The sequence below is a fragment of the Chaetodon auriga genome, chromosome 18 (genome assembly GCF_051107435.1).
Source record: "Chaetodon auriga isolate fChaAug3 chromosome 18, fChaAug3.hap1, whole genome shotgun sequence".
NCBI lineage: Eukaryota > Metazoa > Chordata > Actinopteri > Chaetodontiformes > Chaetodontidae > Chaetodon > Chaetodon auriga.
The window spans coordinates 13460001-13480885 of record NC_135091.1 but is presented as its reverse complement, the minus strand read 5'-3'; the positions used below and the strand labels follow the sequence as shown (position 1 = coordinate 13480885).

At 42.8% G+C, this 20885-nt stretch overlaps 2 protein-coding genes across 2 annotated transcripts; both read right to left on the bottom strand.

Annotated features, from left to right (window-relative positions):
* Window positions 1-38: 38 nt before the first annotated feature.
* On the bottom strand, window positions 39-8685 carry LOC143336407 (acetyl-coenzyme A synthetase 2-like, mitochondrial). Its single transcript, XM_076756551.1, has 14 exons — window positions 8293-8685; window positions 7937-8033; window positions 7658-7857; window positions 6957-7132; window positions 6419-6571; window positions 5738-5885; window positions 5191-5328; window positions 4490-4582; window positions 1904-2016; window positions 1327-1453; window positions 1068-1195; window positions 621-684; window positions 380-501; window positions 39-298 (listed from the first exon to the last, which is right to left on the bottom strand). Exons 1-14 carry the CDS (start codon window positions 8603-8605, stop codon window positions 113-115), a joined length of 2058 nt encoding a protein of 685 aa, XP_076612666.1. The 5' UTR covers window positions 8606-8685; the 3' UTR covers window positions 39-112.
* Window positions 8686-9123: 438 nt separating this feature from the next.
* Window positions 9124-15120, bottom strand: LOC143336325 (visual system homeobox 2-like). Its single transcript, XM_076756413.1, has 5 exons — window positions 14608-15120; window positions 13902-13992; window positions 13128-13251; window positions 11057-11237; window positions 9124-10206 (listed from the first exon to the last, which is right to left on the bottom strand). The coding sequence occupies exons 1-5, from the start codon at window positions 15035-15037 to the stop codon at window positions 9878-9880; spliced, it is 1155 nt and encodes a 384-aa protein (XP_076612528.1). The 5' UTR covers window positions 15038-15120; the 3' UTR covers window positions 9124-9877.
* Window positions 15121-20885: the final 5765 nt, after the last annotated feature.

Here is a 20885-nt window from a genome sequence, read left to right as displayed (position 1 = left end):
TTTTTCTGATTTCATAAAAATTTCAATAAAAACATATTTGACATGAGTCTAGTTAAGTGAAATCCAGAGTAACGTTCAAGCATCACTTCATATGTTTTCAGAATGTGCATCATCATGGCTGTTGTTGTTGTTGTTGTTTACTACTGAGCTCACGGTGACCTTCGATGATCTCTTGAACTGCTGCCGGATCATCTAGCGTGCTGAGGTCACCCAACCCGTTCAAGTCTCGCTCCACCACTTTCCGCAGCACGCGCCGCATTATCTTACCTGATCGTGTCTTTGGCAGGCGCTGGACGAGCTGTGAGAGCGACCACGAAACGACCAGCAAGTTAGTCTCTGAATGTTTGCTTTCCATATGAAGTCAGTGAGACAGAATTACCTGGACGCCGTCTGGACAGGCATATTTGGCGATCTTTTTTGACACCATGTCATTTAGCTGCAGGGACAGGTCCGCTTCTTGAATGTCCTCACTCGTTTTTAGCACCACAAAGGCATACACACCTGACAACAGAGAGAGAGAACACTCACTCACTGTGATGGGCATCCCTCCCCGTGAACTGCATAATGTGGGAAAGACATTTTCTGCACCGAATTACACTGAGAAAGGATTTCTGTCTCACCTTGTCCTTTGATGTCATGTGAATATCCAATGACAGCAGACTCGGCCACTGCAGAGCATTGATTCTGTTACAGAAATCACAATCAGGATCATTTTCACACTTTATGGGAAAATATTTAGCTGCTGGAAAAATGGGGAAAAACACAAATGTCTCTTTGGTTCAACATTTGGGGGAAAGGACCTAAAAAGGCACTTTTAATGCAACTGAAATCCTGTTCCAGGAAGAACTCTTTTACTTATTATTGTTCAATATATAGCAGATATCTGTAAAACTTCTGTAAATTTGAGCAAAATCCTGTCAGACATGGCATCTCTACATGCTGTAAGATAAAGTTAAAAAGATCATCCAGACAAACACAAGCATGTTACCGTTACATGAGTTTTTATGAACTGTGCAGGCAACGCTCCAACACATTAATATGATCAGTTCATCGCTGGTTGACTTTACCAAAACATCCTCGATCTCCGCTGTCCCAATCCTGTGGCCGCTCACGTTGATGACATCATCAAGGCGACCAGTGATCTGGTAATACCCCTCCTTAGAACGATAGGCACCATCACCAGTGAAGAAGTAACCTGTTGGTACAAAGATGAGGACATTTAGAGAGCGCGAACGTACAAAAACAAAGTGACAGTTGCATTTCCGTGAAAACAGGAGTTGAGAAACACCATAGACCAGAGACAGTCTGATCTGGAATACGTCGTACCAGGATGAGGCTGACAGTAGGTCTCGATGAATCTCTGGTGGTTGTTATGAATAGTTCGGGCCATACCAGGCCAAGGCTGAGATATACACAGAGCTCCAGATGTGTGGTTGGATGACAACACTTTTCCCTAAAGAAAAAAAACTCTGATAAATGGACAATAAAATAATAACTGAGCCATAAATCAATGTCTTTAGTAAGAACACTAAAGTGATATATAAGAGACGTAACAACAGGACAATACTGATATAAAATTTATAAAACACTCCTCTCAGAATGACAGAAAACAACACTAGTGGATACTTCAGCTCTCACAATGCTGTGTGTGGGTGAGAAGGGGGACGAGAGATCAGCTCAGAGCCACCACTCCAACTGTCTGCACAATCTGTGCTACGGGAAAAGCCACAAAGTGGCGTGACAGATTTTAGTATGGACTTTGGCACGCACAGGGTGGGACTGAAGGGTGGGAGCAGGGTGGGTATCAAAAGTGACACAGCTGGTGACTGTTTTATAATCCTAATCTGCCCCTCCCTGCTGGCCGTTCCCAGCCATCCGACATTTGCAGGGATGAGCACCACACCTCAGTGTCCATGAGGACGGGCTTAATGCCAAAGAAAGGTCTCATAGCCATTCCTGGGACAATCTCTGCGTCCGGGTCTGATGGCCTCGGGGTGATGCAGATGCCACCTGTCTCTGACAACACAGAGCAAAACAAGGCAGATTATAAAGTTTGTGCTAGTCAATATTTTTCTTATTGTCAAAAAATCCCATAAAAAGACCAAAAGCAACAGTTGTCATTTGTTTTTTTCAATTACATTTTTTATGCAATTTACACCAGATTTTACTGCAACACACATGAGACAGACAAAGAACTGGATGATAAAAAAAATGCAAATTTAGCGAAAAAAGTCAAATGAAAAGTGAAAGGGACAGAGGGGAGAGGAGGAGAAACGAACACTTTGTAAATCTGGCATAAGCCCTTCTCATTGCTACAGATGTAGATTATGGAACAACAGCCATACTAAGTAAATTAAATTCAATTAGGTTCGCCTGGACCTGAGGGACCCTGGTAATCCGCCTGGTGGTGTTGGTGGCACCAGTGCCTGAGACAGCAGAGGGGACCCGTGATAAAGTAGGACACAACAGATGATCCCACAATAGCATTAGCAACTGGCATCCTGTTCAAACTGTAGCCGAGACTTCTGGACTCAAATCCCCCCAAAAATCACCCAAATTTGCAGTTCAGAGTCGTCAACATTTGGGAAATTTGCTTATTTGCTCTCTTACAGAAAGTTAGATGAGAAGATCAATACTGCTTTCATTGTGTTTGTTCAGTATGATTAGCTTAGCATAAAGACTGGAGACAAAGGGGGATCAGGAAAATCGTGTTTCCTTTGGATGGAGCCAGGCTAGCTGTTTCCCCGTTTCCAGTGGCTGCTGGCTGTAGGTTCATATTTAGACACGAGAGCCGTACCAGCCTTCATATCGAACTCAAAATGTCATATTATTGCTTGAAATAAATGCTAAAAAGGAAGAGTTTCAACATGTAGTCCTGTATGATCCAACATAGCGGCCGTATGCCAACAGCGGATCAAAATCTAATTTTCTCTCTAAACAGGCTACTTGCTCTCAGATCAACCAAATGGCATTTTATGAATAATGCCACTTAGTCCTAATTGGAAACGCTGGTCCAGGAAAATAACATATTAATCTAATCCTTTTTGCTGAAGTAGGGTAATCGGGTCATATCCATGTCTGTAATTCTCAAGCTCATGAGGCTCTGATGTTTAATTATCGTCAATTAATTATAGATTTTTGCCATTTGTATGGTAATTAACACAGCTTTGCTCCATTTGGTCACTACTCAATCTAATTTGAAGTGACTGAGGATGAAGCGCACGGTGTCAGTCGGGTCCCGTGTTCATCCGCAAAACTGATTATATTAGTGAAATCAGCTGATTTTAAACATGTAGTCATTATGTCTCATCATAAGCTACTTTAGTTGGGGAATAGTCATTATTTTGCAGTGACACCAACGGTTATACAAGGGTGAAGGACAGTTTCACTGCAAGTTGTGTCACACCCAGTGCAATTACTGTAAATATACAGCTGCTGCAGTTCACTGGCACGATTTACACGGTGAGTAAAGTATACAGGTTATAGTTTCTCTTTCACTCTGTTAGAGCAGATGGGGGTTCAAACTGCACGACAAAGACTCATCTGATCTGATCTTAGCCTCTGCAGATGTGGCTCTTTTGGCCACATCTGCATTCTGTGGTCAAAACTATCCAATCCTCAACTGGCTTATGTGAGCGTTTTGACAAACAAAAAGGAAACAGGGATGAGGTGATTGTTGTTTTCTGCACTGTGTCGGTGTTAAAGTTGACTGTCGGATTTGGTTCGTGCCTCTAGTTTCCTGTGTGGCTCCTGAAATCAGTTGTTCTACTCCGAGTGGAAAACATCTGGTTTGATTCGGGAGTCCAGAGGGGATAAAAACATTCCCTCACTTTCTGTGTGTGTGTGAGTGAGATAGTGTGTGCTGTACATGTGCACACCCACTTACAGTAGTACAGTGTACGCACACACACACACACACGACTCCGGTTACGGTGTTATGTAACACTGTTAGTGTTGGAATGACGGAGTACAGTCTGCTATTCCCTTTAAGACTGACTGATGGACCGTTTCAGTGCTGCAGACGTGGCTGTTTGGGAAAGAGTTTGTGAACCTAAGTGCCCTTTGTGGACGGATCGTGATCCCGCTAACAAGTGATGAAATGGTACCACTGAGACTCACAGCATGCACACCCAGTTCATTGTGACTGCTATAGCTTTGATTTGGTTAATTGGTGATGACGGGACAAGAAAGAAAGCTGCAAGCTTTAAACACAGCAACCCTGAAGCCAAAAGACTCTTTAGCCTGGTTTACCATACGTGATATTTATAGTCCCCAGAGGATTAATTATAGAAACTTTGGTGATCCCCTGACCAGCACCACCAGCAGAACATAGTAAACATTATATCTGCACGACATCAGCAAGTTAGCCTTGTCATTGTGAGCATGCTGACCTTTAACTGAAAGCACCACTGTGCTTACAGGCTCACAGAGCCGCTAACGTGCCAGCAGACTCTTTCAAATAGCCAATAAACTCCACATTCACAGTTACCAGTTTGCCACCAGGTGTCCACCACAGGGCAGCGTCCGTCTCCAACCACGCTGTGGTACCACTCCCACGCCTCAGTGTTGATGGGCTCTCCCACTGCACACAGACAAGGACAGCTTCAATCACATCAGGTAGTTCTATGTTGTTCTTGTGGACTTGTTTTAGTCTATCGTCTTTTATGTTTCAGAAAACAAATTAGACATTGATGGTGCAGAGTTTCTGCAAAAAAAAAAAAAAAAGAGATCCGTGTTGGTTAGCAGGAGAATCTACATTCTTTCTATTAAGCTTTGTGTTTTATCCCATAAGCTTCACGTTTCAGGGGAACAGGTGTGTGCATGTTGGACTTTGCCGTCGTCACTGTGGCTCACTGAGGCATGTTGACATACCAGCCAGGCTTCCAGTATACTTTAAGTATGTAACACGTGTGTGTGCTTAGAAGTAAGGAATTTGTCTGGTAACTGTGCAGCATGTGAAACAAACAGTCGACAGTCAGAGTGCAGTTTAACATGTGTGACAGCTAGTTTACATGAAGAGCTTGACTTGGATAAATGCATCATATAATCATCAATTTGCCCATCAGTATCCATCTGGTCTCCTGTCTCCATATGGTAGGCCAAAACCGAACTTGAACCAGGTTGCAAAACACTTCCTTTAATGGTGAGCTCTTGTGCATATAATGGTGTTGCTGAGCATGTTTGGCATACCAGAGCCGAGCGTTTTGAGCGTGGAGCGGTCGTATTTGTGAACCCAGTGGTCGCCGTACTTGAGCAGAAGGCGGATCGCTGTGGGAGCCCCATAAAACTGGTTTATTTTAAGTCTCTGAACCATCTCCCAGTATCTTCCTGTGAAGAAAACATGTCTAAGTTAGCATGGTCCAAAGAGAAGGCTGAAAATCTGAAATCAAAGAGTGGAGATTAGACTGAAGCTGCGGCCTGACTGACAGATTTGAATCCCTTCGCAGTGTTGCTGTGAACAGTTTCTCCTTGACAATAACAAGGTGTGCGCACTGACACGCATGATAACTGTGTCTTGACTATTGTTTGTACCAGAGTCCTAATTTTAGAGTGGACGGGCCAAGTTCGAGTTCAAATGTAAACAGTTATTCATAGACAGAGACGCGAGCACACAGAGCTGTTAGCAGAGGACGAAATACTGAGAGGGTGTGTGCTAACACACTTTACACAAAACATCAGATTTTATATTAACAGAACAACAAAGATTAATAATGTGTACATTTGTTCGTGTTCATACCTGGGTCAGGGTAAATAGGAGTGCTCTCAAACAGGACAGTGGTTCCCCCGTTGGCTAGAGGCCCATAGACACTGTAACTGTGTCCTGTTATCCAACCGATGTCTGCCACACAGCCGAACACGTCCCCGTCATGATAGCTGAAGACATACTGGTGACGAGAGGGAAGATTGATGGTACGATTGAGCAAAAGGAGAGATATGATGTTTAGTTTCCTTGTATGCTCCCAAATAACAAATTTAAAGGGATGGTTCTCGTTGTATGAGGTGGGTTGTATGACATACTTAACCCTAGTCTGTATATTAACTACAGTAGATGGCAGCTGGCACACCCCCAGTCTGGAGAAGTGACTGGCAGTGGCAGAGAAATGTATTATAGCTACCTAAAAAAAGGCCCACCTGTGAGAAAAACAGTTATTTTACCTTGCAGCAAATCCTGAGGTCATACACACAAAGTTAAATTACTGTTTTCGTCAAAGGAGTCTAGTGGTTTCGGAGAACCCGATATAATGGCTTCAACTCCCACTGGGAAGCAGTGAAAATATTCCAAATATAGCATACAGATGGTCAAACGCTGGATCATATTTTGCTCACTCACTTTGCCAGGATACAGTAACGACATGCTGTTTGATATAGAAAAAACATTAAAATCAACAAGACGCCGCAGACTGTGCTTGATGTTTACCCGGTGTGTGAGTGCAGCATACAGCAGGTATCCAGCCTGAGTGTGGACGAGTCCTTTGGGCTTCCCTGTGCTGCCGGATGTATAAAGCAGGAACAGAATGTCTTCACTGTCCATGACAGCCGGCTCACACACCACATCCTCCTTCAGCATCTCCTGCACACAAACGGTGAATTATAAGGATTACATGATAAAAGTCACATGTAGTCGACGCAGCATAGTAATAAGACAGTAGAACAAACTTTACTGAACGACAGCGTGTGACACAGGCAATATAACAATTTAAGATGCAAGGAAAGAAAGAGACATTTTAAAAGGCATATAAGATGCAAGATTGTGCTGTTCTGGAGCTTTAACTCATACCAGCAGCTGACACTCGCCCAGTTGTCAAAGTGTGGAGGTTTGGGTGTTTAAATTGTCATTTTTCTCCTGCTGAGGAAGATTATGTGATATGGTAGAAAGCTCCAGAACAGCTCCTGGTGGACCTGGTGTTGAGACTGCGGTGCCCCGCTGTTGGCATTAACATCTTAATCTCTCTCACCTCCTCCATGAGGACATCCCTGGCTGTCATGGCGACCGGATGCTCTGTTCTCATAGCAACAAACACCTGCTGTACTGTCGGGCAGCTGTGAACAGCTGCATCCACCGTCTTCTTCAGCTCGATGACTTTACCCCCTCTGACGGCCTGGTTCACCGTGATGACGGTGCTGGACTGAGCTGAAAATGTGATGTTGGAATCAGACTGCTGATGGCGGGTTTTGTTTTTTTCGAACTGACTGCACTGTTGTTACGGCAGCTTTTACTTACGGTGTGACACCATGGCGAAGGACACGCTAGAGGTGAAGAACAATAGGTAATTTAACAAACTGTGTGTGTCGTGACATAAACTTTAACCTAACTGTGTTGATCCTCTTGACTATTACAACTCCCTTTTCACCTGTCTTAGCAAGACATTCCTAAACCGCTTACAAGTGGGTGCCAAGCCAAGTGTCTTTACACTAGCTTCCCCTAAAATTCAGAGACCAGTTCAAGATTCTTCATTCCTTGGCCAGTAAAACCAAAACAATGAACTGAAAGACACTAAAATACCCAGAGAGGAAGTAGAGTCAGGTGATAATTCTCTGTGCAACACCTCTCACAGTACAGAGAGTGATTCGACCCATTATTAATAAGAAATCTGGATTTCCATATTCATTCTAACACCTGGATCTCATCATCAGCAGGGGGGTCTCACTGTCTCACCGTCTCTGATTCGCTCTGCGAGAGCCTCAGCGCTGAAGCCCGCAAACACCACGTTGTGTGCTGCACCGATACGAGCACAGGCCAACATGGACGCCACAGCCAGGGGGCAAGGAGGCATGTAGATGGTGACACAGTCACCCTTCTTCACGCCATGCCGCTTCAACAGGTTGCCCAAGCGACACGTCATCTCCAGTAACTGCCTGTAGAGAGATATCAATGAAACACACCCCACTATGCAGGTGAAAGGACACACACACAAAATACATCCAAGCTGCTGACCTGTAGGTGACCTTGACCTCTGACCCCGGTTCATCCCTCTCCCAGATCAGGGCCACCCTCTCAGGACAGGTGTGCACATGGCGGTCCAGGCAGTTCACTACAGAAGCCACATACACACAGATAGAAAATGTCACATCAGCTGCACCGCGTCAGCACGGTGCGTTCAAGGTATTCTTTGGCTAGGTATGCTGATAGTGACTGGTTTGTATGTTGATGCCTTCGCTGTCTGTGCACCTCAAAAGCAGCAACCGCCCCTTATTATGAAAGGAATCAATCAGTTTATCCTAACGACCAAATCTGTTTAAATCCACTCAGGCTACAGGTCGTATCCTCATGAAATGTGAAGGTAATCTTACCGGACACATTCAGCTTTCCTCCCTCAAACCACTTAATCTTGCCCCGGCTCAGATCACAGTCCTGGACCGTGTGGAAAGGACTGATCCAGCTGAGCCTCTGGCGCGCCGCAGCGGCCCAGAAGCTCTCACTGTTGGAGACGGAAAAGTCCTGCAGCGCCGAGTGGTCCGACACCCCCTGAAACCCCGCAGCCTCCGGCATGAACGCGGCCACGTTACATCTCCCTCGACCCAAAGCATGGAAATAAGACCTGAAGAAACGACGACTGAGGGACGAAGCGACGCACTTTGAAGCGCATCCGCAGCGCAGCCACATGATCAGTCTTCTGTGCTACACGAAAGTGTGTTTGTAAAGCTTTTCCGGCTCAGATAAGAGTCTACGTTGTTTGAGCAATTTTGAAAGTTACCCTGTTCAACTTAATGTGAAAGGGAAACTTTGGATTGTCGGGGGAGGAAGGGCTGGAAGAGTGATGCGTTAAAGGGCGGTACGTAACATGCGCCGACATATTTTTTTTCTCCTGAAAAGCAGGCTGTGGAAAGCTGCAGCTGCATTTCAACATCAGTTGCAAAAAGTTTCTCTTTGTGCAACACGAAGAATTTTGAGGTTAATGATCCCCTCCAGAAAACACCCAGTTTTGATAATTACGTGTTATTACGTGATTTGGGTTTTTTTTTTTTTTCCACAAAAAAGTTTGATATTGCCTGAATAAGCAATTTTGATTTCATTTCTTTAAATTGAGCACAAAGAAACTTTCTCCCTTCAGCCCATGATGCATGTGAAAACAGTCTTCTAGTGTCAAGAAACAACAAGGGGGGCGGTGGGGCTTCAAATATCAGTATTGTTTAATTATAGGCTACAGATACATTTATACAGAGACAAACACAGATAATCACATCGTGGTACAGCGTGAACTATTGGACATTATTTTCAGTATGTACATCACAAATGTTGGAACAGCTGAAAGAAAAAGATTCAGGCTTTTCACAGGACGACCCAACTGAGATCAGTCATCACACGGAGGTCAGAGGTCACAGTCATCTCGTCATTAGCACCTCTGCAGCAGACACAGTGCATGAGTCAGTTGTTGAAAGGAGGCTTGCTTCCAAAACCATCTTTATCCAGACTGTTGCATAAAATTAGCTGCCATGTCGCACAACTGTTAATCTGTCTTTAATGAAAATAAATATATATTTTTAATGCAGCTCCATTTCCAAAATATCTGCGATAAGTGTTAGGAAACCGTGCTTCAGCCTCCTTCAGTCTGTCAGTCTCCTACAGGAGGTGGCATGTTAGTTTGGAGTGAGCTGTACAAATATTTTAGAGCAGCGAAGAAGCAATAACCTCAAATGGTTGGAGCTGAAGAATCTTTTTTACCTGACAGATAAGTGAAGAAAGCAAATGATTTCTTGTGTGTGTATCTGTGATTATGTTCGTTCTGCAGGTTTGATCAGTATGAAGTTCAGCTGTGACTCCACATGCACCAAGGCTTCAACTCAACCCGTGAAACCAGACTTCTGCCTCCGTGAAATGTTGTCAGACTCCGTCCTGCAGCTGTTTCGCCATCAGTCTGTATCCTGCAGGCATTTTTCAGTTACACTTGTCCACCTCTGCCTTCTCCCGCTCCGTCACCTTGTCCTCAGCTTCCTCTTTATGCGTTATGACGTGGCCGTTTGCTCTGTCAGAGACTGTCCCGAGCATCTTGGCGCTGTGCTCCTGCGCCTTCGCTCGCAGTGCAGCAATACTGTTCTCCCTCAGTTCCTCTTTAGAAATCGGTGAATTTGTGTCTTTCACGTGTTTCTCATCCTCTTCCTCCATCGCTTTGTCCTCTGGTATCTCCTTCATTGGTGGTGGTGGTGTCAGGCTGCTGGGCTTTTCAGGAGAGGAGTGCGTGGTTTCAATGGACTTCTTGTGCATACCTGAAGGGGACAGGACGTTATAAAGTTAGGGTTTGCAGAGGACGGTCAGGTGAGGACTTTAAAAGTTGTCTTTTAAGCATCATGGTGTAGTTTGAGGTATTGAAAGAGGACATATTTTGCATGTACTGAGGTGTTTGACAATAAAATGTGACAGAGAAGGAAGATTACAGGGATAGATAGATGGATGGGACCTCTTATTCAATTAGAGTCACCTAATTGATTTAAACTAATCAATTGACATGAGGCGAGAGAGGACATGTGCTCTAATCTGTCCTGATGAAGTAGGATTATCACTGCATCGATTGCTACCTTTTATTGACATGCTGACACTTTTATTGGCTCCCGTGGAGCGGGACCTAAGCCTGGCTCCTGCTCCATACATATTAATCCCTCATTTTCAAATACAACGAGACAAACTCACAGAGGGAAAATGCAATTATGTTAATAAGATCTTCCTCGGGCCTAGAGTGCAGTAACTAAAATTTGGATATTTAAAAACATTTTATGTATCAGACTGAAGGTCTGATTGAGGCAGCTTTTTAAAAGTACAAAATGACCATGATGCATCTGTGAAAATGTCTGTGGGAGTGTTGGAATTTTAAGAAACTTGTTTTCGGCATTTCTTGAATTGCTCAGCGACTGTGTGTTAAACTGTGTCAGTCACAGGCCACCATATGATTCAAGCTCAAAGGTCATAATGTACCTAATAGTCCTTTTACACTGCAGACATGTTGACATGGTGTTATTGATAAAAATCATGTTATTATTTCAACTTCATGTCAAAATGTAAGAAATAAAAGTCCAATCCGCCCACCCAACACTTAACAAACATACTTCTGCAGCAATTCACCTAGTAACCACGGAGCGTAGGAGTCCGTGACGCCCTCCTTGGCTGACTTGAGGATGGACTCGGGCAGTGGGATGGAGTGACGGACCATGGCTCCGTACAGGCCGTACTCCGCCATCACGCTGCTGCGACCCCAGCACTTCTCCCTCTTCCTCCACTTGGCCCTGCGATTCTGAAACCACACCTGGACAGAGATGAAGGTCAGATGAGGATTAGATTGAAGAGCAATTTCATGTCATTTTCGGTTTTGTTTATGAACATTTATGATTGGGACTGGCCCAAAAAGATGATTTAAAGTCTCTATCCACTCAAAGAAAATTATTGTTGCTCCACTTGAGCTGTGCAGAATGATGAATGTGCACAGTTTGACACTGGTTTCACATTCATCTGCTGAAGGGGGAAAGTTTCTCTGTGCTTACTTTAAATTCGACTTTGACAAGCGTCTGTATCAGGATGAAAACCTCCAACACATGAAAACTGACACTATACTTTTCATAGAAGAGAGAGACACCTTAAGTTAAATAGGATTGAAATTAGCAATATTTGCATATTGATAGATTGGATTTTTCACTGAAAAGTAGATGCAATTTTCCATTTTATAAAAAGATAATTGATTTGACTTTGTGGAAAAATTGTTATTCAAAGCAGATTATTTTTCATGTGTCTGAAAGGATTCCTGCTAGATTCTCGCAGCATCACACAACGAGGAAGAGTCACAGAGGCTGTAATCAGTCACAAAATTAGAAACAATCCTTTTCATAGCCGTTTTAAAAATGTATTAAATATCACCCGCCCAGACATGTTTTATGTTCGGGACCAGAAGATCAATATCAGTGGAACAATGACATCTGCTGGAGGCTTAAACAAAAAGGATTTTCGGTCTTGACTCAAATACCTACAGATCCATTACAGACTCAAAATGTCAGCGTGCTGTGAGTCTTGAAATTCTGTGTTTAATATTCCTATTTTTTCCTAATTGCTTCATTTATATAATATGTGGTCTACTGTCAGTTGAGTGTGTGTGTGTGTGTGTGTGTGTGTGTGTCTGTGTGTGTGTGTGTGTGCGCCAGTGCATCGTTCTCCTTCTGGCTCCTCAAGTGCCTAAATTGATTTCCACCAAGCCAGACCTTGTAATAGCCTCAGCAAGCTTGTGAATATGGATGAGGAAAACAGGGAAAAAATGAGCCCCCTAAAATGGCCGAGGAGGCGGGATGAGATTGTAGGGAATGGTGTGTGTGTGTGTGTGTGTGTGTGTGTGTGTGTGTGTGTGTATTTCGCAGACCTGGAATTAAAAACGATCAAAGCCAAGCCCGGAAAGCTATTCAGGTAGATCTGATGATAACCTCAATCTCATAAAAAGATGGGGCTCAGATGAGCAATCATGCTTTTTGACAGCAGCAGTGTGAGTGTGCATTACTCCCTGTGTGTGTGTGTGTGTGTGTGTGTGTGTGTGTGTGTGTGTGTGTGTGTGTGAACAGAGAGGTGACCCAGGGGGCGAAGAGGCTGATTGAAAAATAAGTTAATTTCCAGGCCCGATCGATGGGAGACAGGCGGTCAAATATCACGGGAAATTAAAATGCTCATAGCAGCCAGGCAGAGGCCTCTGCTCAGCCGCTGACCTGCGCTAATTAATTTCTATGTAGTTATCATTTCACTTCAGGGCTGCGGCCCGTCTCTCACAGGGAAAGAGGTGATAAGTTCTCCTCAATTAACTAATTACACTGAGAGGGTGAATTGGCTGCTAATGTGAAAGCAGAAGGCATTGTGAGGAGGAGGAGGAGGAGGAGGAGGAGGAGGAGGAGGAGGAGGAGGAGGAGGAGGATGGAGCAGCTCAGTGGTCGCTCTGTCTGTCTGATTGTTTCCTTTTTTTGATGAAGTTTTCCTGAACATCCATCTTCATCACCTTCCTCTCTGACTGCAAGTAATTCTAGCTGTGTTCATGTTAAAGAGATCTTCCACGGCAGGAATTTGATTGGATACACACTTTTTATTTCTAAAAAAGGCGGGTCTTTGTTGTCTTGTTTCATGTGATGAAATCTAAAATAATAGCAGACATGAAGACACACTAACACACCTGTATTCTGTCCTCTGGCAGCTCAGTCTTCATAGAGAGCATCTCTCGGGCGTACACGTCTGGATAGTGAGCTTCATTGAACGCTTTCTCCAGCTCCTCCAGCTGATAGGAGGTGAAAATGGTTCTGCAGATAAAACAAAAGAGAAGGTATGAGAATAAAAATACCTGTTTAGATTTTTAGGTGGTTTCATACTTTCACATTTGTAAAATTTAAATCCGGCTGCAGCTGAAATGTAGTAAAATAGAAAACTGTAGCGAAAATGTTCCAGCACTGAATCTGAAATCAAATGGAGGGTTTTCTTTTTTTAAAAAAAAAAAAAAAAAAAAAGAGAGAGAGAGAGAGAATTACTCTTTCTATTATTTTTTATGAAACAGTTTTAGAATTAACAAAGAAGTAAGAAAAAGGACCAACAAAGAAAAATTACCATTCTTTTTTCTTTGTTTACCAAAAGCATAGAAAAAAACAAACAACCCATGCTACCCTATAAATCTTTAAAAGACAACACAGAGGAAATCGCCATGATTTTTATTTAGTCTATATTTTAGGCTTAAATGCAATTCAATATTATGACCATCACAAGCACACACACTCAAATTAATAGTGAGTTTATTGTTTATGGGTTTTATCAGTGATGACCCCAAACGAAAGTAGACTGCATCGATGTTAAATTCTAAAGGCCTAAAAGAGGCCGGTGCAGCACCGAGACTTCATCAGTCTAAAGAAATGTATCATTCATCGTTCTGTACTCTTGATTTCCTTTGGTTTGCTTTTACCTGTGTCGTCTTTTCTTCCTCTTCTTGCTCTGATTCATCGACGATTTTGAGAATTTCTGATCACCGGAGGAAAGACTCATGTCATCAGAATCTGTGAGGAGGAAACACATCAGTGAACAACCTAAAAAACGACGATGAAGAGGTCGAATAATAATAATAATAATAATAATAATAATAATAATAATAATAATAATAATAATAATAAATTGTACATTAAATATGAAAATTGGAATGATAACATTATAGTGTTTACAAAAATAAGTCCGCTTTCTTTCATGTATTTAATTTCCGCATATTGAGTCTTCAGCGCGTATTTGTCCCAAATGATATAATGTGGTTTAAACAAAGAAACAAACAAAATTAACTTAAGTTTAAAGACTTATTTTTATCAATACCTCTACACGTTTGCAATCTTTTCCTCATTAAAAAAAAACTATATAAAGTTGTATTGAAGAAGAAAAACTATTCTAAAATCCTTTATTTTTTCTAAATTAATTTAACTTTCAGCCTCTATAATTATCATTCCATCAGACCGCCAAGGCTTTGACACTTTTACTCTTTCATGTTGACCTCTGTCATTCTGTGCCATAAATTTCTGCCATCCGTTCAGAAAAAATAAATATGCGCTCAAGTTTTACAATTGGACACATTCAGTCTTCTCTGCAGAACACGCAGAGTTGCCAGGTCTTGACTGTAAAACACTCACCAGAGCTGGCCGAGTGCTGTGCGTCCATCTGCGTGTCCATGTGCGCCGCCCTGTGCAGCGGCTGCAGGTGCACATTCTGCGCCTCTGACAGCACCTCCAGAAAAGCAGGCTGGCTGTAAAAAGAGTGTATTCCCTCTGGCCCCAGCAAACCCATACCGACCCCGAGACCCCCGTGTCCGAGGGCCGACCTGGCGGCCAGGACGTGCGCCCTGTGCGGCAGAGCCTCCAGCGGCCGCCTCGGTGCCGCCGGCGGCTCCTTGTTGAGGCCGAGCAGCTCCTGGATCCCGAAGCCGGTGCGCCGGTGCACCGTGGGGGGCATCTTCCAGATTGGAGGCGGCTGCTGGGATCCCCCGTGGTTCACGCTGGTTTGTGTGGCAGATTTCTGTTTATTCTCAGTGTCTGAAAGCACAGCTCCCTCCTTCCCTGTCATGGCGGCGTGGCCCCACTTTTTGTTTTGTGCTCCCTCAAAAAGAGCCGGAGTCCCTGGTGCAATGAGCCCTGTGATAGTCCTTTATGTCCCTGCCCGCCTCTCGGCTGCGCTTTTTATCCAACAGGCAACAGGCTTCAGCCAATCACGAGAGGGGAGAGACACTGTCCACACTGAAGTTTGCATCAGCTCCCTGAAGCTTTATTAAAGTAGATTACACAATTTCTGGAGATTCATTGTGGTGATGACCTCATCAGTCTCTGCACAAAAAGCTTGATGTTCACTTTGATGCCATAAAGTCGAATTTATGTCACAGTTCAGCGCATACAAAGTGGAAACAGTCATGGGCTGTTTTCTTGCTGAGTTGTTGAGTGTTATGTTCAAAGAGAAGAGGAGAGAGTGTTTTTAAATTAGCAACCAAAAAAAGAGAGAAAATCACCAGCGAAAGACTTTCACTGAAACTCTTCACGTTTTCAGTCGCTGATCATCTGACCTGCAGTCAGCGGCTCTTCACAGATCCAATCAGCCGGATAAATCCCTCAAATCGAGGAAAATCAGCTTAATTTGCAGCACGTCTGCGCTCATTCACTGAAACTTAATAGTCAAGAACCAAAAATACTGAGAAAAAGGTGCGAGGTTCAAATAAAATGTGCTTAAACATGCTGCTTTGTTAAAGTAGATTTAGCTTGTAAGGTTTATAATTTAGACAGAATTAGAATTATGTAGAAGTCTAAAGCTATTTTGATATTATATATCTATATGTTATAATAAAAAAACGTAGTTTTTAGAAAATAAGTAGCCTCATTTAGGGTACCCTTAAAAATAGCCTTATATTCACCAAAATGCATCTATTATGACACACATGAGAGTAAAAAGCAGCAATAAATATGCTATTTAAACGATTAATAGTGTGATTACACCTCACTGCAGTTCAGACTAGGCGTTCTGTATTTTAATGTAAATATGCCAATAACAACGCTAATCCGTTAAAAATATTCAAAGGTCACCGGAGCGAGATAAAATTACATATATAAATATAAAAGTTTTTCAGTGGTCAAATGGGAAGAAACACTGATGGATCAATTCAGCTTCTTATTAGGACAACAACCTGATTGATCCGTCAACAGACTCGAGCTCTAACGTGCCATTTCAGCCACTCTGTCATTTGCATATTCTAATTAGGTTTGCGCACTAAACGTTTTGTGTTCGGCGGCCGCTCATCTGTTCATAGGTTATTAAGCGTCTTTTTATCCTTTGACGGGTCACACGAGAAAGAAAACAATATCCCGGCTGTATTTAGGGCAAATATGAGATCATCAGAGGAGCAAATGCCAGCGTGCAATACCACAACAGCTTTTTTCACCCCCTGATGCTTCAGCATCCTTATTTACTTTTTTTTCTCTCCTTTTTTTAAGGTGTGATTTCGAAAACAAAAAGCTGCGAAACGTTGCGTTTATGTTTCCGCACACAAATGCGCTCCTGAAAGTAAAAGCGGACATTTCGGATGTCAGGGGAAATCACCGCGCTCCCTTATCACTGAATCAACCTCAGCTCAAACGCAAGCCCGCTGAATTGTGAATTGAAGCGACAATACTCTCATATTCCCCCTGTTTCCACAAACCTAATCCTCCCTAATCAGCTATTATTCAATTATTGCGCACTTTCAATCGTTCGGAGATAATTTGCGGCACACTTCTGGACATCTGGACGGACAATTGGCGCAGAGGAGAGTTTATGGAGATGAGCGGACGCGCACGATGGAAGCGGAGATAACAGTCTTGTGGATGAGACATGTGGTGATGAATCCATAAATAAATAAACAGGTGGTTCTGTTTGGCAGCAGTGCGTCAGGCTGTCAGCGGCGGTCAAACCAAAACACATTCAGAGCTGGTTTGTAATCTGAGATGTGATCAAGAGATGAGGCATCTGTCATTCCCTGCACGAAAACACACGAGGCCTAAACGTGAGGGGCGCAAAATACTTATCATGTCAGACTTTTGTGTTATAACACCAAAGGAAATGGAGCCTGTCACTATTCGCTGTTATTTTGTTTAAGGCATGGCTTTAGAAATTATTTCCATTTTATTTGACTGATTCAAATCAAAACAAATGTATTTTATGCGTTCCCCAAATAAATAAATATAGGAAAAAATAAATGCAAGATAACGATTAAAAAATAAAATGAAGAAAGCAAAGAGAGTGACAGAAAGAGGAGTGGAGCGACTTTCAGTACGTCATAGGAAGCTGTTCGACACGTTTTTCATCAGAGGTGAACGCAGACATCAGTGTCCTATCAGCAGCTGCCCTAATGAGGTTTCTGCATTACACACACGTGCGGATGACGTCCACCAATAGCATCCTTTCACTTAGCTCAGGGGATGCAGCTACAAACACATTTACGCATCACATCTCACTACCCCTGAACGCAACTCACCCCAGGTCAAGCTCCGTGTCTGTCTTATTAACAGTTTACAGACAAAACACAAAGTCTGAACTCAGCACAGAGAAAGTGACCCGCAGATTAAAGAAAATATTAATATTAATCCAATATTCCCTACAAAAGACTTACTGTAAATTCAGGAAATAGCTTTTAGCCCCTTTCAAATTTCAAATGTGTGAACAGTTGTTAGTTTCATTACTTAGTTTTACAAATCATAAATGTTCAGTACGGTTATTTGGTAATTCATGTATAATTTTTTGTATTTCTATTTTCTGACATTAGTCTTTGCTTCACTGTGGCTCTGACTGTATACTTATCTCTTCCTAACACAAACATATCCATTGTACCAGCAACTAAAACAAAAGAAGCCAGTTTAAGGAGCTGTTCTGAGAAAGCATACTAGTCTTTAAGCAACTGTATTATCATTCACTTGATTTAACATGTCCACTGATTTGGTGTTCTTTTAATCTCTCCCTGTGTAAATTATTTGTTTCTAACAGGCACTGTAAGATCATAAAAGCAGCCCTATTGTACTTCTACTGGGTTAGTTTTAAAGACTTTGATTAAAGCTGTAGAGCAACATTCTTGTATTATAGTCAGTGAAAATCTCATGTTTATAACAGCTGATGCGATGAGGTGATGTTAAAAGTGCAGCTGCATGAGTGCGCAGACTGAGCTTGTGACTAAAAACCGTCTAATCTTAGCTAACATTAGCTTACCAGAAATTATTATTACCCAAGAATGCAGAGACAGCATTCATCATTAAACATTTCCTCTTTTCCAATTGCGCTATTGAATACAATGGTGAGAATAAAGAAGAAGTCATAGTGATAGAAGTGATAGTAATGTATTAAATGTCAGCTATAGTAAATTGATCCGTTTCTTTTAGATACAGATGACTTATCAAGTTCTTAGAAGTAAATTATTGATAAAACATTCGTCAGGTACAGTCCTGGTGAAGCAGAGGAGTATTTTTTCCTCCCCCACATGTGTCCATGTCTAATAGAAAGTCTCATGTCATTTGAATGTCTTGCTGGACTCAAATGATGGAGAGTTTTCAGAGGAATGTTTATTGTCCCGCTGTCTCCCAGAAAAACGTGTCTCAAACATTGATATTGTTATCATTTTATGCACAAATGTCTACTTGTTTGAATCCATTTCTTTTGTCTGGCCATCTGTTGTGTGTTCTGTTATGTCTGTGAATTTGCATTTGACCTAAGCTGCATGTCTTTGGAGCGTGCTCCTCTTCTGCTCCTTCTCTGAGCTCTCAGGATCCCCTCCAGTGGATGTTGATTTGATACTTGGATGATGTCCTTTCCCTCTGCTCCCTCTGCTCATGATCCAAATCTCCATACACAGGTTTATGAAGATACAGTGTACGTGTTGCTCTCTCTTTCTGAGTGTCTTATGCTGACTCCTGCCTGGGAGGGTTTAAAGGGGGCCAGGGCAGACGGAGCAGGCCGGTCTCGGGGATGTACACAGTGGGACTGCTTTCATTTAAGTGTTTCTGCTGCTCTTCTTCAGCCAACCTCTTCCTCTCCTCTTTGCCCCTCTGTCTCCTCCTCTTGTCCTGAAGCATCCTCCTCCGCTCCTTAACTGTCTCAGGGTCTGGTGAAAGGGTCCTGCTCTGATGTGTTGTCTGTCTCCTTTCTCCTTAAGCATGTTTATCCATCAAAGTTAAATGTACTCTTCCATATGTGAGCAGTGCAGCATCTTTGAGGGCGACTCTGTGCAGCTTTTGTCTGTTCTTACTTACAGTTTTTGTTCTGAAGGAAGCTGTTGTTTTTCTAATTTGTTACTTTTTTCTTCAAAGAACAGAAGTAATACGAAGTGTGTCCATTGTCCATTTCAGTTGTTTTTATCGTTAGCAGTATGCTTAACTCTTAAGCTCATGCTAAATGCTCATGTGAGCGAGCTGTGCAGACTTTTTCTGTGTGCACGTTCTTGAACATGTTTATGCAAGCAAAAAAAAAAAAAAAAAGCCAGCGATCATTTTGTAATGCAGTCTTTTAATTTTTGGTGTTGCAGTTTCACACTTCTTTTCGCAGTAAACATCCCAAATGAAGAAACCTGCTTCCTATGTGTTTATCTGTCAAGCTTGCAGCAACAGCACACTAACAAGATTACAGACCAAAGCGGAATAACGCATCCACAAGATCTGGACATGATTGTTTTTTTGTCTTTTCTGTTTTGTCATTGTGTGTTGAACCTAAAGGCCACAGAAACACTCATGTATGCTACCAAAGGCCTCCAAAAAATATATATTTGAGGTTATAACGGTCCAGGTCAGTGATGATTTTCTGAACCAGCTCTGTCAGTTTGATCCATCTTTGTGCTTGTTTGAGGCTCCAGAAATGGCTCTTCTAATCTAGCTAATTGCCATTTCCCAGAGCTCGGCGTTTAAGAAGAGGAGCCAGGTCACCAAACAGCCGTTGATCAAAACATCCTATTAAGGTGAAGAAACAAAAGGCTCTCACAATCCTAACAATGTGCCACTGGTGATTCAACTGTTTGCTCTGTGGGCACAAAGCATTAATTAGGGCAATAACTTCATGCCATTGCCGTTCTATAGTCTCCATTTCTGTATGAGTGCATCTATTTATGCTCTGAAGTTTGTAGGGGACTCTGACTTGCCGAGTGTGCCACATTCCCCTGTTCCATGTGCAGATGTGTTATTGGCGTAATGAGGGAAATACTTTGGGAAACGTGGGAGAGAGGCCCCCCAACTCCAAAACTTTCTTGACAAAATAATATACCTCATTGTCGTTACTCCTAACAAGAATTGACATAATTACTTGGGCCCATTTCTCGTCTAATTAGCACACTTCCACAGTGGACAGGGACTAGCAGTCAGGGAGCAGAAGCGAATCGGACAGGCATGGCAGTAGCAACACAAAAAGGGACCTCTGGTTTCAGCGTAATTAGGTGAGACAATGCCCCTGACTGTTTTGAGCTATGGCAGCGGCTCAGAGCTGGGGCCGAGCAGGCGAGCGGACTCCCCAAGACCCTAATAAGCCCCTAATTGTCTTTTTTTGATTCACATGGGCAGTACCAGACATGAAGACTGCCTATTCTTGGACTCCTGCAGAGAGTGAATTTGCGTTGACTCACTCAGGACCTTCACTGTTTGGCCCTCAAACTTGGGTTAACCTTCTGTGACAGCGTCCCGAACCAGGAGGAGCTGCCAACATGTTGAAAACAGATGCAGGGGCAGCTGTGTTTCTTTTCCGAGCTGCACCAAAAATTACTTTGTATTACTTTTTTGGTTTAATGGATGCCAAGAAATATGAAGTAATCATGGTTAACAGAAGACAAAACTCTTTAAAGCTTTTTCAGACGTGGAGGACTCGAGTCAGACTCCAGTCGCAAATTTGAGGACTCGAAGCTAACACTGATGGAAGACTCAACTTG

What these genes read in the sequence shown, in the direction of transcription:
- LOC143336407 (XM_076756551.1), bottom strand. Translation starts at nt 8,605, where the DNA reads ATGTGGCTGCGCTGCGGATGCGCTTCAAAGTGCGTCGCTTCGTCCCTC. An exon ending in CGGAGATCGAGGATGTTTTG is followed by an intron (nt 685 to 1,067) that starts GTAAAGTCAACC and finishes TTTCTGTAACAG; the next exon opens with AATCAATGCTCTGCAGTGGC. An exon ending in ACATGACATCAAAGGACAAG is followed by an intron (nt 502 to 620) that starts GTGAGACAGAAA and finishes CTCTGTTGTCAG; the next exon opens with GTGTGTATGCCTTTGTGGTG.
- LOC143336325 (XM_076756413.1), bottom strand. Translation starts at nt 15,037, where the DNA reads ATGACAGGGAAGGAGGGAGCTGTGCTTTCAGACACTGAGAATAAACAG. An exon ending in ACAGCACTCGGCCAGCTCTG is followed by an intron (nt 13,993 to 14,607) that starts GTGAGTGTTTTA and finishes TCCTCCTCACAG; the next exon opens with ATTCTGATGACATGAGTCTT. An exon ending in TGCCAGAGGACAGAATACAG is followed by an intron (nt 11,238 to 13,127) that starts GTGTGTTAGTGT and finishes ATCTCTGTCCAG; the next exon opens with GTGTGGTTTCAGAATCGCAG.